The sequence below is a fragment of the Heptranchias perlo genome, chromosome 10 (assembly GCF_035084215.1).
Source record: "Heptranchias perlo isolate sHepPer1 chromosome 10, sHepPer1.hap1, whole genome shotgun sequence".
NCBI classification, from domain to species: Eukaryota; Metazoa; Chordata; class Chondrichthyes; order Hexanchiformes; family Hexanchidae; genus Heptranchias; species Heptranchias perlo.
In genome coordinates, this window is record NC_090334.1 from 80465364 (window position 1) to 80480243 (window position 14880).

A 14880-nucleotide genomic window follows, 5' to 3' on the forward strand; every position below is an offset into this window, starting at 1 on the left:
GAACAGAGTTGCCTCAACCGCAAGGGCCAGATTGCCAGGCCCTTGGACTGCAGTTTGGACAGCACTGATTATACAGCACACTTCTCACACATTGAAAACTTATCCCTTAATTTCTTCCTCCCATCACTTGATTGGAGAACTCTTCGTAATATCTGCACTCTTCCCAACAAGTTCAACGAACTTACGGCCTTTAGCTGACTGTCACAGCGATTGATGAAGCCTTCGGGGGTGCTTCAAGTCCAACCAATCACTTAAGCGAGCAAACATTTATATAGTTGGGCTTTTGTTGTAATACAATCTTCAGGTTCTGATGACTATGTGACATAATGTTACAGCCTCAAGCTAAGCTGTACACATCGATAGACCCTCCCTGAAGCTTGTTGCAAGTTATTCCCAAAATACTGCACAAAAGGTCACAAAGATGAAAACATTCTCAAATGTTGCAGCACAAGGGGACAAACTCGCCCAACAGCAAGAAGTTAGCATTTCTAACTTAAAAAGCATACCTTGCACATTACATAATCAGACACCAAGGACGAAGTTCAAGGCTGTAATCAAATCTCAGGGTTCAGATGACGTTATAAACCATTTAATATTTGCCTTCCCAGTTTTAGGACGTCTGAACCCCCTCTATTAGATCAGAACCCTGTAAATTCCTTCCCACGGGAGTTGCTATTTTATATAATACAATAATCACTGTAAAAACTGTTACGTTGCTGGTGTTTACCCTGGACTGTTACCAGCATTCCTGATTTGAACTCCTATATCAACTGTATTGATGCTAGGTCCAAACATACTTACTATGATATGATCTGATACCTCCAAATGCTGTAAGTTAGATTCACAGTTTAAAAAAAGTCTTGTTGTTTCAGGAGCTTCTAAATGAAGCTCCCTGCAGATCCTGAATATGCATTTAGGCATGTCCCACATCACAGATTGCTTAGAAACTAAATAGGTAAATTTAAAGCTTAAAAAGGAATTTAAAAGACACGTTATATTTTTCACTTTACTCTGAAATAGAGCTTGCTGTTTTAAAATAAATACTCATCATTCCTTCAAATCCCAACCGTGCCAACCACGTTCAATTCCCTGGCCAAGAGGGCAGGCGTATCTCAGTCCAGTCTGTAACCAACAACTGAGATGTGCCATTCTACCTCCAATTCTCTCCCTCCTTGAGAGGCCTTTGGTCTATGCCTCCTTCTGACAGAAAGGCCAGGAACACAAGTTCCCCAACAAGGGAATATTAGGGGGGGGGGGGGGGGGGGGCGGGGAGGATGGTGGAGAAAGAGGACAGGAAGCAGTGAAAAACAAACGGCATATTTGAATTTTAAAAAAGATTAGAATATTAACTGCAGGTTGTGGTTATTCTGGATGAACACAAGAAATTTACATTGGGATCACTATTTTCATTCACACCTCGATCAAAGTCACCCTCAATTAAACATTTCCTCTCCTTTCTGTCAGTTTCCCCCACATCACCTCAGGCTCCAACACAGAAACAGTTTAGAGTGTTTATCCATTAGATTTTACTTCCTTCCAGGAAGCAGGAGGCAGGCCTGTACCTGGTAGCTTTCCACGATGGCACGCTTGGGATTGGTAACAATCTGTGGGAAGTGATGAGCACAGACACTCGTTACACCTCTTTTTTCCCCTGACGGCACTGACCCTGGGAAGCAGTGTGGAGTTACTGAGCCAGTAGCTGAACCACTCACATCTCCCGGACAGAGACACTCACCCACACACACTCCCCACCCCATAAATGTTTAAGGAATGGGAATCAGGGGGAAAACTCTCCAGTGGCTGCAGTCATACCTAGCGCAAAGGAAGATGGTAGTGGTTGTTGGAGGCCAATCTCCTCAGCCTCAGGACATTGCTGCAGGAGTTTCTCAAGGCAGTGTCCTAGGCCTAACCATCTTCAGCTGCTTCATCAATGACCTTCCCTCCATCATAAGGTCAGAAATGGGGATGTTCACTGATGATTGCACAGTGTTCAGTTCCATTCACAAACCCTCAAATAATGAAGCAGTCCGAGCCCGCATGCAAGACCTGGACAACATCCAGGCTTGGGCTCACAAGTGGCAAGTAACATTCGCGCCAGACAAGTGCCAGGCAATGACCATCTCCAACAAGAGAGAGTCTAACCACCTCCCCATGACATTCAATGGCATTACCATCGCCGAATCCCCCACCATCAACATCCTGGGGGTCACCATTGACCAGAAACTTAACTGGACCAGCCATATAAATACTGTGGCTACGAGAGCAGGTAAGAGGCTGGGTATTCTGCGGCGAGTGACGCACCTCCTGAATCCCCAAAGCCTTTCCACCATCTACAAGGCACAAGTCAGGAGTGTGATGGAATACTCTCCACTTGCTTGGATGAGTGCAGCTCCAACAACACTCAAGAAGCTCGACACCATCCAAGATAAAGCAGCCCGCTTGATTGGCACCTCATCCACCACCCTAAACAAACATTCACTCCCTTCACCACCGGCGCACTGTGGCTGCAGTGTGTACCATCCACAGGATGCACTGCAGCAACTCGCCAAGGTTTCTTCGACAGCACCTCCCAAACCCGCGACCTCTACCACCTAGAAGGCCAAGAGCAGCAGGCACATGGGAACAACACCATCTGCACGTTCCCCTCCAAGTCACACACCATCCCGACTTGGAAATATATCGCCGTTCCTTCATCGTCACTGGGTCAAAATCCTGGAACTCCCTTCCTAACAGCACTGTGGGAGAACCGTCACCACACGGACTGCAGCGGTTCAAGAAGGCGGCTCACCACCACCTTCTCAAGGGCAATTAGGGATGGGCAATAAATGCCGGCCTCGCCAGCGACGCCCACATCCCATGAACGAATTTAAAAAAAATGAAGCCCCACAGGAGACTGGCTGCTAAATATTCAGACAAACAAGTGATGAAATTAGAAGAGGTTGAGGTTTGACTTTTTAAAAAAAACATTAGGTGGCAAGGTGCTTTAACTGGAGGCAAAATGCAGCACAGGATCTACAAGAAGCTTGAGAGGGGGGCAGGGGACTGCCACACAAAGCATTAGATACAGCGAGAAAACATAGGAGAAGAAATGCTGAATGTTTGAGGGAACACTCTCCTAGCAGATGCACAAAATGAATTTCAAAGCCCGGAGTGGGCGGGAAAAGGAAGATACTGCAAAATCCAAAGCCACTCAGTTGCTGGAAGGACCGGAGTTATATTCAATGGGCCAAATGGCCTTCTTTCATTCCACAGGCTACGTTCTTACATTTGTCAGAATGCTGGTCAGCGTCAGACTGGAAAGGATAACTGTAATAACCAAATAAATGTTCACACCTGAAGTTTGAAGGGAGAGCTTCGATTCCCACACCCGCTTCCTTTGCTGTTTGGGCTCTCAGCTCCTCCGCTGTTAACAGACAGTGCAGTCGATAAAGAATACTGGGAAGGCAGACTGCCTTTCTCCACAAGGAAGCTGGGATAGGATGAATAGCACAGAGTTCTGGGACAAGAATCTTTTGAGAGAGAAATAAAATGATGAGTTAACTAAACAACAAATTTAATCTTTTAACAGAACTATGGCAGCAGATTCATCACAAAAGAGCAATGTGGGGAAAAAAAACTTTCAGCCCTTCTAAACACAGCCAGCATTTAGAATCTGTGTGTAATCTAGAAAATCATCTATTTGCCAACGTACAGTCACTGTGTGAAGCAATGAGATTTCAACATAATATGCTATATAAACACAAGTATCATTACACCACACCAATATTCATTATAGACTGTATTTATCTATTTAAGGTAAAAAAAAATCTCGATTATCTGATGCTTCTGTAAAAATGTGAAACTCTTGAGCATAATAAACAAGAACAGTGATTTTGGATCAGAGACGATTTGGAGACACGACATCACCGGAATTCACGAGAGAGGTCGGGTAGTTGGCTTTCGCAGCCGGCAGAGTTCATTTCCTGGGGCTGGTCTGAAGTTGTGGGCTCCCTCCCCCATTTTCCCCAATTGTACTGCTCCGAATGGAGCATTCTCAGCCAGTGACATCCCTGGAGAAGCCCAGCTAAACATACTAGAGGGTCACCGTGCCGGCAACTCGAAAAAAAATACAACGTTTTTGCGAAAATGGCTGAAGGTTATGGGGGATGCTTGTGAACAAAAACATCCTGTAGACAGATGTGTTTAGCATCAAAAATCAACTGCTCACCAGTATGTTTGAAAGCAGAAGACAGAAGCACTGTACTAATGAAAGTATGTCACTACAGTACCAAATCATCTGCTACAGGATAGAGCGAGGAGAACTAAACTTCATACTCCTTGGCAGCTTTTTATTTAAGGATGACCAAAATCTCAGGTTAAGCTTTTGTAATGTCTTTTCGGAAACGTTTTTGTGGCGTTCTCCCATTCTTTTGGTGCTGAATTATCTGTTCAAGTTGACGGATGGCTGTGCTGTTTTTTCTGCATTCACGGCTAACAGCAAACAACTTCAAGATCAACAATGGTCCAGGTCAGATACAGAAAAACAGCCACAGATAGACAGTTTGGAGCTGTGGACTCACATAAGCTGTAAACTTGTTTCACTTAGTACGTTTACAGCTAACTTTGAGGTGAAAGGTCAATGCTTCCTTCTCCTTCAACTCTCGTCATCACTATGGATAATCATCTCTCGAATGATATGGTATTTTTTGTCATAACTATGCCCCCCGCCCCCACCTTTTATCTGTAAACCCTTAAGACGGACAGCAGGGATGAGGGGCTTTATTTACAAGGAGAGACTGGGATTCTACATCAGAACAGTTAAGGTTAAGAGGTGATCAAAATCATTAAGGGTCTTGATCAAGTAATTCAGGAAAAAAAATCTACTTCCACTAGTCGGTGAGTCGGTAATCAGAGGGCATAAATTTAAGGTCATCACCATCAATAAAGGGAGAGATTGAGAACTTTTAAAAAAAAATGCAGGAGGTTATTAGAACATAATATAATTAGACTGTAATATAGTACTGAGGCAGTGCTGCATTGTTGGAGGTCAATGTTAAAGATCCCTTAGCACTATTTGAAGAGCGAAGAGTTTTCCCAGTGTTATAAGAAATAGGAGCAGGAGCAGGCCTTACGGCCCCTTGAGCCTGCTCCGCCATTCAATAAGATCATGGCTGATCTTTGGCCTCAACTCCACTTTCCTGCCCGATCCCTATATCCCTTGATTCCACTAGAGTCCAAAAATCTATCTTGAATATACTCAATGACAGAGCATCCACAGCCCTCTGGGGTAAAGAATTCCAAAGATTCACAACCCTCAGTGAAGAAATTCCTCACCTAAGTCCTAAATGGCTGATCCCTTATCCTGAGACTATGCCCCCTAGTTCTAGACTCTCCAGCCAGGGGAAACACCTCTCAGCATTTACCCTGTCAAGCCCCCTCAGAACCTGATATGTTTCAATGAGATCACCTCTCATTCTCTAGAGAGTATAGGCCCATTCTACTTGATCTCTCGTCGTAGGACAACCCTCTCATCTCCCGTGTCCTGGCCAACATTCCTCCCTCAACTACCACTACCAAAAGCAGATTAACTGGTCATTCATCTCACTGAAGCTTGTGGTGTATTTGTCTTCCGCTTAACTTATACTCATTCTTCCGCCTCCCAGCTTCCAATGACCATTTTGGAGCAAGAAACAACTTTTCTTTTAGAAAGGATTTGCATTGACTGAAAGTCAATTCTCAAAAGCCCAGATTCTGAGGACTAACATGGCTGTGGCCATATTGCAACCAAACCCATCTTTGATAAAAAGATCAAGAAATGCTATTGCTGAGTAAAGTTGGCAGCAGCTCGAAAGGTAAATGGTTAACCTACAGTGCAGTCAGTATCAATTTCCCAATTAACTTTGATCAATAAGTCCTTTAATTGTAAGGAGTCGTACAACACCAGGTTATAGTCCAACAGCTTTATTTGAAATCACAAGCTTTTGGAGCTTTGCTCCTTCGTCAGGTGAGTGATTTCAAATAAAGCTGTTGGACTATAACCTGGTGTTGTGCGACTCCTTACATTTGTCCACCCCAGTCCATCACCGGCATCTCCACATCCTTTAATTGTGTTAGACCTTAAATAGAAAAAGCAGGATTCCAGTGTAGGTCCCTAAATTTGAAGGACATGAATTGCACTGTAGAAAACAGTGTTACAGGCTGAACAATACTGTCGGAAGATGCATTCAATCAGTTTTTGCATCATATTCATGGTATCAATAGAAGTTTACATAACAGAAAGAAGCCACTCAGCCCATCATACCTGTGCCAGTTCTTTTCTCGAGCAATCCAAAATTAATCCCACTACCCTGTTCTCGTCCCATAGCCCAGTATTATCTTCTGCTTCAATCATTTATCTACTTTTCCCTTAAAAGATGCAATGGTGTCTGCCACAGCTACTCACTGCGGTAAAGCATTCCATAATATATTAGGTTGGGTAACATGTTTGGAACAAACAATCCTGTCGGTTTCAGGATTTTGTTTGAATGGTTTCCCATTGAAGACGGGCATCATCCGATTCCCAAGCGAGTTGTTCCGGCCTTCTCTCAATCTGTATATTCCACACCACATCCATCCGTTTAGATGTTAGAAGAGTCCAGTTCACAGATTTTGACCAATGCCATCAGTATAGGCACTCAGTTGACCAATCAGCAGATGTTTTGGAGTGCTGTCTGGGTGGGGGTGAACACACTTCTCCATACACATATCAGCCTGTGTACGTACATGTGTGTGGATCTGGGCATTTCCATAGAATCATAGAAGTTTACAACATGGAAACAGGCCCTTCGGCCCAACATGTCCATGTCGCCCAGTTTATACCACTAAGCTAGTCCCAATTGCCTGCACTTGGCCCATATCCCTCTATACCCATCTTACCCATATAACTGTCCAAATGCTTTTTAAAAGACAAAATTGTACCCGCCTCTACTACTGCCTCTGGCAGCTCATTCCAGACACTCACCACCCTTTGAGTGAAAAAATTGCCCCTCTGGACCCTTTTGTATCTCTCCCCTCTCACCTTAAATCTATGTCCCCCTCGTTATAGACTCCCCTACCTTTGGGAAAAGATTTTGACTATCGACCTTATCTATGCCCCTCATTATTTTATAGACTTCTATAAGATCCATGGGTCACTGCCACGCACCCCCCCCCCCCCACCACCGAGTCACCTGGTCAACAGCAGTAAAATTATCCATCCAGATCTAGCCTGAGCACCTAATGTTAGCTTGAGTGTCAGAAGAAAGCCCATTAAGCTGCCCCACAAATGTAGATTTACAGCATCCTCACCCAATCCACCGACAGAATCCCATCCAATTCATGGCCACGTAATTAAGTACGTTTATTTCCTACATACCTGTTTGTTTTGCAGACTCTCCCATTTGGCCTTACGCTTCTCTGCACTACTTAAAGGAAGCGCCTTTCCTTTTTGATTCAAGTGTCGAGGGGTTAAAAGATTCAGTCTGAGAAAAGGGATAGAGATAGTCCCGTTATAAAGTAACATCAGGACTTTTGTAGTTTAATTTTAACAGGCTGAGTTTATAAATGTAATCTACAAGTTGTCAGCTGTAGCGCAGTGGGTAGCACTCTCGCCTCTGAGTCAGAAGGTTGTGGGTTCAAGTCCCACTCTAGGGACTTGAGCACAAGATCTAGGCTGACATTCCCAGTGCAGTACTGAGGGAATGCTGCATTGTCAGAGGTGCCGGCTTTCAGATGAGACATTAAAACTGAGGCCGTCTGCCCTCTCAGGTGGATATAGAAGATCCCAGGGCATTATTTCGAAGACGAGCAGGGGAATTTGGCCAACATTTATCCCTCAACCAACACCACAAACAGATTATCTGGTCATTATCTCATTGCTGTTTGTGGGAGACTGCTGTGCACAAATTGGCTGCCACATTTCCTACATTACAACAGTGACTACACTGGCTGTAAAATTGTGGAACATATCACAAGTTACATATTTTACTCTATCTTTATAAACTATGACCATCTTATCCAATGACAACTATAATATAGCCACATTGACAGATTATTCTGATAGACAATATGTTAAACCCAAATCTGTTCCTCACCCTTTGCATAGCAACTGTTTAGAAAACAATTTTGTTGGCTGCCAGAGTGACTTTTAAAAAAAATATAACCTGCTCAGCAGTGTGATGCAATAAATGTCCGCCACAACTGAGGTTGGGCGGACAACTCCAGAGTAGTTACAGGGCAGCCTCTTGAATGGAGATATATTCTGTCTCATGGTTGGGTGTGACATTCAATCTCAGCCACATAGTTAAAATAAAATATTCCGAGATGTCCTCTTATTTTAAAATTTCTGGCTTCCAATTGGGTGGGTAAACGATCCACTCCCAAGTCTCCAACCTATCCGATCTGAATGAGCTATTGGGAGGTGCGGAAATTGGCATGGGCAGCTCCTGCTAATCTTCCCTCCCTCCCCTCAGCAGTATGCTAGGGTTCAGGACGTCAATTTAAAACAGATGTCTAAAGCAAATTCTTGCAGTTACTGATCTTGGTCATGCCATGAGAGGGAGACATCAAAGAGAAAAGCTATTAGCTTTACAATTTCAGTAATTCATTACCTACCACAACCCCTCATTCTCACACTCACGCACTGTCTTAGCAGGAGGCGTTTGATAGTAATTAGGAGTTTCAACCCTGGATGATTTTTCCCCTTCTGGATCTGGAGCGCAGAGATTAATAGCTGCACCCAACTACCCACTGGATTAGTTAACTCAGCACTGTCTGTGGGCTCGACCTGCGGCGTTCCTGTCAGTGTGGGCTGTTTACCCAGTGTTCAAGAAGGAGCCCCTTTCTAAAGGTAATGTTGGACAGAGAGCACCTGAAGAATAGATTTAAAGAGAATGAAGTATCTCAGTCCAGGATTTTTTTCCCCACCGCCTCCAGCACTCCCACCAGAGTAGGGTGGTTATTTTTCTTTAGAAGACTGTAGATATTCAAAGCAATTTGACAGCTGCCAGACACACTCCACAAGCGTGTGTGTGTGTGTGTGTGTGTGTGTGTGTGTGTGTGTGTATATATATATACATATAGAGAGAGAGATTGGGGTAGTTCTAGACAGTGGCCTTAGCACCCCAAGGGCCAGAGAGAACAGAGAAGAATGGTAAGCGAGGTGTATATGTGAGCGCTGGGTGCACATCACATTTAAGCTCACACTCGAGGAGTGACAATTGGGGGCGGGGTATCAGAAGGCTGCCAGTACCATGGATCTGTATCCTACCACAAGTCTGCAGCTTCAGGACAAGGAGGACGAGTTTAATAAAATCCAACTGAGCATATCATTTTTGCAACCACTGGGTGGCTCCAGAGGGCTCTCAAAACCTTACACAGCACCACATTCACACTGCTGTTTCTGCACAGATTTAGAAAAAAGGACAGACAGTTTGAAATTCTTACCTTGAAGATGTGTGGTCCACATCCAGCAAAGGCTGGTTCAAGTTGGTCAGATCAAGATTGTACTTGGTTTTGTAATACTCTGCAAACGTTTCATACTCAGGGGAAGGGAATTTACTGAGAGGCGTGAGATCGGTGTACACATCGGCCACGTAGAAGCGATGAGGCTGGTCGAAGTTTCGATACCTGCACAAAAAAATCAATTAAAACTGCACTGCAAGTCTTCTGAAGAGGGAGTTAGCAGGCAGGTCCGAAAGAGACCCGACAGATAGCAACAAAAAAAGCTCCCAAACTTTTCACTCACCAAAACAAAAGGATTTGATCAATCACCAAAGCAAACAAATTCAAAAGTATTTAACAGACCTTCACAGTATTGAAGAGGAGATGGTCAGTGAGGCCAACAAACTGAGGCACTACAGTTTGGTGGCGAGGAGAAACAAATATTGCTGACCAACTGGTTCCTTGGTATGTTAGCTCTTCATCCAAATTGGAAAGTTATTGGCTGCTAACTGACTAGCGAGAGGAAGATTGCACCTTTGGTTATTGGATCCTTGCCACACTGCATCTTGAGCACAGGGAAGGCAGTGGGCCACTCCAGGCCTGTGCCAAAGTTATTCTAGTACTGCCATCAGATGTGCTAATTCCACCTCCAATTATATGTGCTTTGCTTCTCTCTTCCTTTCCTCAACAGAAGTCAAGATTGGAAAGTCTGTGTGTAGGTAAGCTCACATCCTACCAACTCTGTGACCACCAGGCAGAAGGCAATCTTGCTTGTCTACTGGCAGCTTGTTAGACACAAGACAGGTGGGGAATGGCAGGTACATGGGAACTCAACTGCAGTGAGAGGGTTGGAATACTTGGAATGAATGATGCCCTCAAGAGAACCCCAAATATGCCTCTCAATTGTAACAAACATCATTAGGTAAACCCAAACACTTATATTACAAAAAACAAACTTTTCAAATGGGACAGGCACCAAACTCTAATTATTTATAATGTCGAATATAAGAACATAAGAAATAGGAGCAGGAGTAGGCCATGCGGCCCCTCGAGCCTGTTCTGCCATTCAATCAGATTATGGCTGATTTTCAACCTCAACTCCACTTTCCTGCCCGATCCCCATACTCCTTGATTTCCCTAGAATCCAAAAATCTATCTATCTCAGGCTTGAATATACTCAACGACCCACATTCACAGCCCTCTTGGGTAGAGAATTCCAAAGATTCACAACCCTGAGTGAAGAAATTCCTCCTCATCTCAGTCTTAAATGGCTGGCCTCATATCCTGCGACTATGCCCTCTCGTTCTAGACTCTCCAGCCAGGGAAAACAATCTCTCAGTATCTACCCTGTCAAGCCCCCTCAGAATCTTACATGTTTCAATGAGATCACCTCTCATTCTTCTAAACTCCAGAGAGTATAGGCCCATTCTACTCAACATCTCCTCATAGGACAGCACTGTCATCCCAGGAATTAATCTAGTGAACCTTTGTTGTACCACCTCCAAGGCAAGTATATCCTTCCTTAGATAAGGAAACCAAAACTGTACACAGTACTCCAGGTGTGGTCTCACCAAAGCTCTGTACAATTGTAGTAAGGCTTCCTTACTCTTGTACTCTAACCCCCTTGCAATGAAGGCCAACATGCCATTTGCTTTCCTAATTGCCTGCTGTACCGCATGCTAACTTCTTGTGTTTCTTGTACGAGGACACCCAAGTCTCTCTGAACACCAACATTCAATAGTTTCTCATCATTTAAAAATATTGTGTTTTTCAATTCTTCCTACTAAAGTGAATAACCACACATTATACGCCATCTGCCACCTTCTTGCCCACTCACTTAACCTGTCTATATCCCTTTGCAGACTCTTTGTTTCCTCCTCACTGCTTACTTTCCCACCTATCGTCAGCAAACTTGGGTACATTGCACTCAGTCCCTTCATCTAAGTCATTAATATAGATTGTAAATAGCTGAGGCCCAAGCACTGATCCGTGCGGCCTGCCAACCTGAAAATGACCCGTTTATCCCTACTCTCTGTTTTCTGTCCGTTAACCAATCCTCTATCCATGCTAATGTTACCTCCAACCCCATGAGCCCTTATCTTACGTAACAACCTTTAAGTGGCACCTTATCGAATGCCTTTTGAAAATCCAAATTTGGTTCCCCTTTATCTATCCTACTAGTTACATCCTCAAAAAACTCTAATAAATTTGTCAAACACATTTTCCCTTTTATAAAACCATGTTGACTTTGCCTAATCATATGATGATTTTCTAAGTGCCCCGTTACCACTTCCATAATAACGGATTCTAGCATTTTCCCGACGACTAATGTCAGGCTAACTGGCCTGTAAGTTCGCTGTTTTCTCTCTTTCTCCCACCCTCCCTCCCTCCTTTCTTGAATAGCAGGGTTACATTTGCTACCTTTCAATCCACTGGGACCGTTCTAGAATCTAGGGAATTTTGGAAGATCATAACCAATGCATCCACTATCTCTGCAGCCACGGATGTAGGCCATCAGGTCCAGGGGATTTATCAGCTTTTAGTCCCATTAGTTTCTCAAGTACTTTTTCTCTACTGATAATTACTTTAAGTACATACTCCTTTAGTTGTAAGTTGAATTTGCAGCACTCACACTGCACTGGGAAAAGGAGGGTATTTTGCCAGATGGAAGAGATGAGATGCACCTCAGTCCATTAGCAGCACTTAGTCATCATTATTAGATTGGTCCTCAATGAATTTGTGGAATCAACATTCAGAGATTAAAACAAACACCGACTTCATTTTTTTAAAAAACAAAAACGATTCTGAGGGTATTTTGGTCCTGTTGCGATAACATTGATAGCTATCAGAATAACGTTCGACTAACATGAATGCCTCAGTTTCTTAGAGAACAGTGAATAGCTGATGGCGGGGAGGGATTTCATTGCAGTAATCAAGGTCTAGATGATGTCAAAACAAGACAATGAAACCTAAGATGGATTTACTGCCTTGAAATCACATCCATGTATACTTTTTTTAAAAAAAACACTGTGGTCCTAATTTGGGGAGGCAGAGAAGTTTTATTTGTGCCAACATTGGTAGGAAGGCAAACAGAGCGAGGATGCTACATGCAGCTGTTGCACACCAAGTCACATCCAGAGCGAAGGACAAGTGCCTGTGATTGCCAGCTTATAAACGAGTCATTCCTAGGAAATAAGAGTGAAGAGTTAGTGATTAAAGCTAAACAGTTTTCTTACCTTGGAATGATAACTGCATCCTGGTAGTCTTCCAGATTAAACATGAAGGGCTTCTCTTTTGTGTACTGTGTATTGGGAATGCCTGTGCGCGCTTCCGACCTTTCTATATCTTCCATAAAGGTGAAGTCAATGTCCAAGTGGCTGGAACCATCAACTACAAAAGGAAGCATTTCACAAGCTAGTTCTTTATTCAGCTATATTTAAGACCATACATCTATCTAACATGATGATGCACACACAAGGCAGTAGACTTAAAAAAAAATAGGATTTACCTATAAACATCCAAAACCAAGTGGCACTAAGATATTTATAAAGCTTTTCGGTGTTCACTGTTTACAGCGATCATCTAGTTACAGTCCTACATTACAACTGTGACTACACGTCAGAAGTACTTCATTGGCTGTAAGGCGTTTGGGACGTCCTGAAGTCGTGGAAGACGCTATATAAATGCAAGTTCTTTCTTTCTTTGTGACCTCATTTGACGCTCGCTGTCTAGGTTCACACATTTAGAATGCCCATTTGGGCAAAGCACTGGAAGAACAGCTCGCACCTTGGGAACCCTATCCCAGCATACGAGTAAGCAACTTCAGGAGATGAAGGGGACAAATTGGAAAAGCTAGACAAAATAAAGGTAGCAAAGCAGAACACCATTTTAAAATGAATACGACAATGAATGTTATTAACAACCTGCAGCTACCAGGGAAACGTTTAGCTTATAATCTTACAAATGATGCATTTAAGGGGAAACTAGATAAGTACACGAGGGTGAAAGGAACAGAAAGATATGTTGATACGGTGAGATAAAATAAATAAGAGTGGGAGGAAGCTCATGTGGAGCATAAAGACTGAATGGCCTGTTTCTGTGCTGTAAATTCTCTGTAAATGCTGTTGTGCTGTTAAAATCGGATAGCCATGTGGTGAAGGATAGAATACTGGCACCTGGTCTTTAGTTGTTTCCAAGCCTTTATTCACTAAGATTCCCTTTACACACACACACACCATACCCTAAATAAGCTTTCCTATAAGGATGCCAAGAGGAAGTCCCCAGTTGAAACCCACCACCTGAATACAATTAATACTCGGATATAAATCATACAATTAGCATGTGCAACTTCCTTCTTGTATGACATTTAATTCGGCATCTAATCGCTCCCACCACTGCAGTCAGTGACTGATCTATACCCACCAGTACTTCACCCAAATGTTACACAGCTCAAAGTGCTCTGTCCAGGCATAACCAGAGTTTGAAAGAAAAAATTATATTCTATTGCAGAGTGTTTTTTTCCCAGTTCAGACACAATGAAAGCTTTGCACCTCAGCATTACACTTTACTGGAATCCTAGTTAAAAATGTTCCCATGCTGCAACTGTGAAAATTTTATACACACGTCCACCTGCCATCAAGCTTGACTGAAATACTAGTGGTGGTATTGGTTACCTATATCGAGAGGTAGAACACAGTAGGCTGCATCAGCTTCTGTAGGCTTGAATTCTAGTGCAGGTTTCTCCAGACGAAGAATGTGAGAGAAGATGTACTGGTGTAGCCTAGTGATCAGCTCCAGCTGCTTTGTACTCAATGTAAAGTCCAATTTGCGCAGTTCAATAGATATGGTAACCTCACCAGAACGAGTGTACACTGGAAAATGAGGAATCTGCCAGAGGAGACATACCATATGCAAACAGGTTAAAATTATTATACCGTACAGTATTAGTGTGAATTTTTTTTCACATTTCATGGCATTCGTGCATCACATTCAAACCGCAAAATTACTTTTCCCTTCATAAACCTGATTGGAGAAGCATTTCCAATGGCTCAGTTAGTAACGGTACTACTCAGTGTGGAACTAAGCCATACAAAATCATAAGGTGCCAAGTTCGATTCCCAAACTGGGGAGAGGCAGAGAGGGGGCGGAGAGAGCAAGAAAGCAAGAAGGGGAGAGGCGGAGAGGGACAATGAGTGGCGACATTTTACCTCTGAGAAACCACCTCATGAGGTGGTGCTCTGTGACTCCAGAGGGATGTCCTCCCATTCTAGAAACGGAGTGCAAAACTGCAGGATGTGGCGTTGAGTGTTTAGAATAACCACCCAATTGCTCACTTGTATGGTCAAAGCACTATGCTTTACTCAGATGTTATGCCCTACAACCCTGCTTCCAACACAAAATGCAGCAGTCCCCCCCGCCCCTTGCTCCTAACCAAAGCAAACA

The 14880-nt window shown here is 43.4% G+C and overlaps 1 protein-coding gene across 3 annotated transcripts in view; it reads right to left on the reverse strand.

The window, feature by feature from the left end:
- Window positions 1-14880, reverse strand: part of dicer1 (dicer 1, ribonuclease type III) — a 133784-nt gene that overhangs the window by 31337 nt on the left and 87567 nt on the right. For all 3 annotated transcript variants that reach the window (XR_010964259.1, XM_067992087.1, XM_067992088.1), the window contains 5 exons: window positions 14112-14325; window positions 12675-12828; window positions 9442-9624; window positions 7373-7478; window positions 3334-3509 (listed from right to left, as the gene is read on the reverse strand). Coding sequence is in view for 2 of the 3 variants with exons in the window: in XM_067992087.1 (XP_067848188.1) it covers window positions 3334-3509; window positions 7373-7478; window positions 9442-9624; window positions 12675-12828; window positions 14112-14325 (833 nt within the window). In the remaining variant the exon portion in view is untranslated. The remainder of the gene's footprint in view (window positions 1-3333; window positions 3510-7372; window positions 7479-9441; window positions 9625-12674; window positions 12829-14111; window positions 14326-14880) is intronic.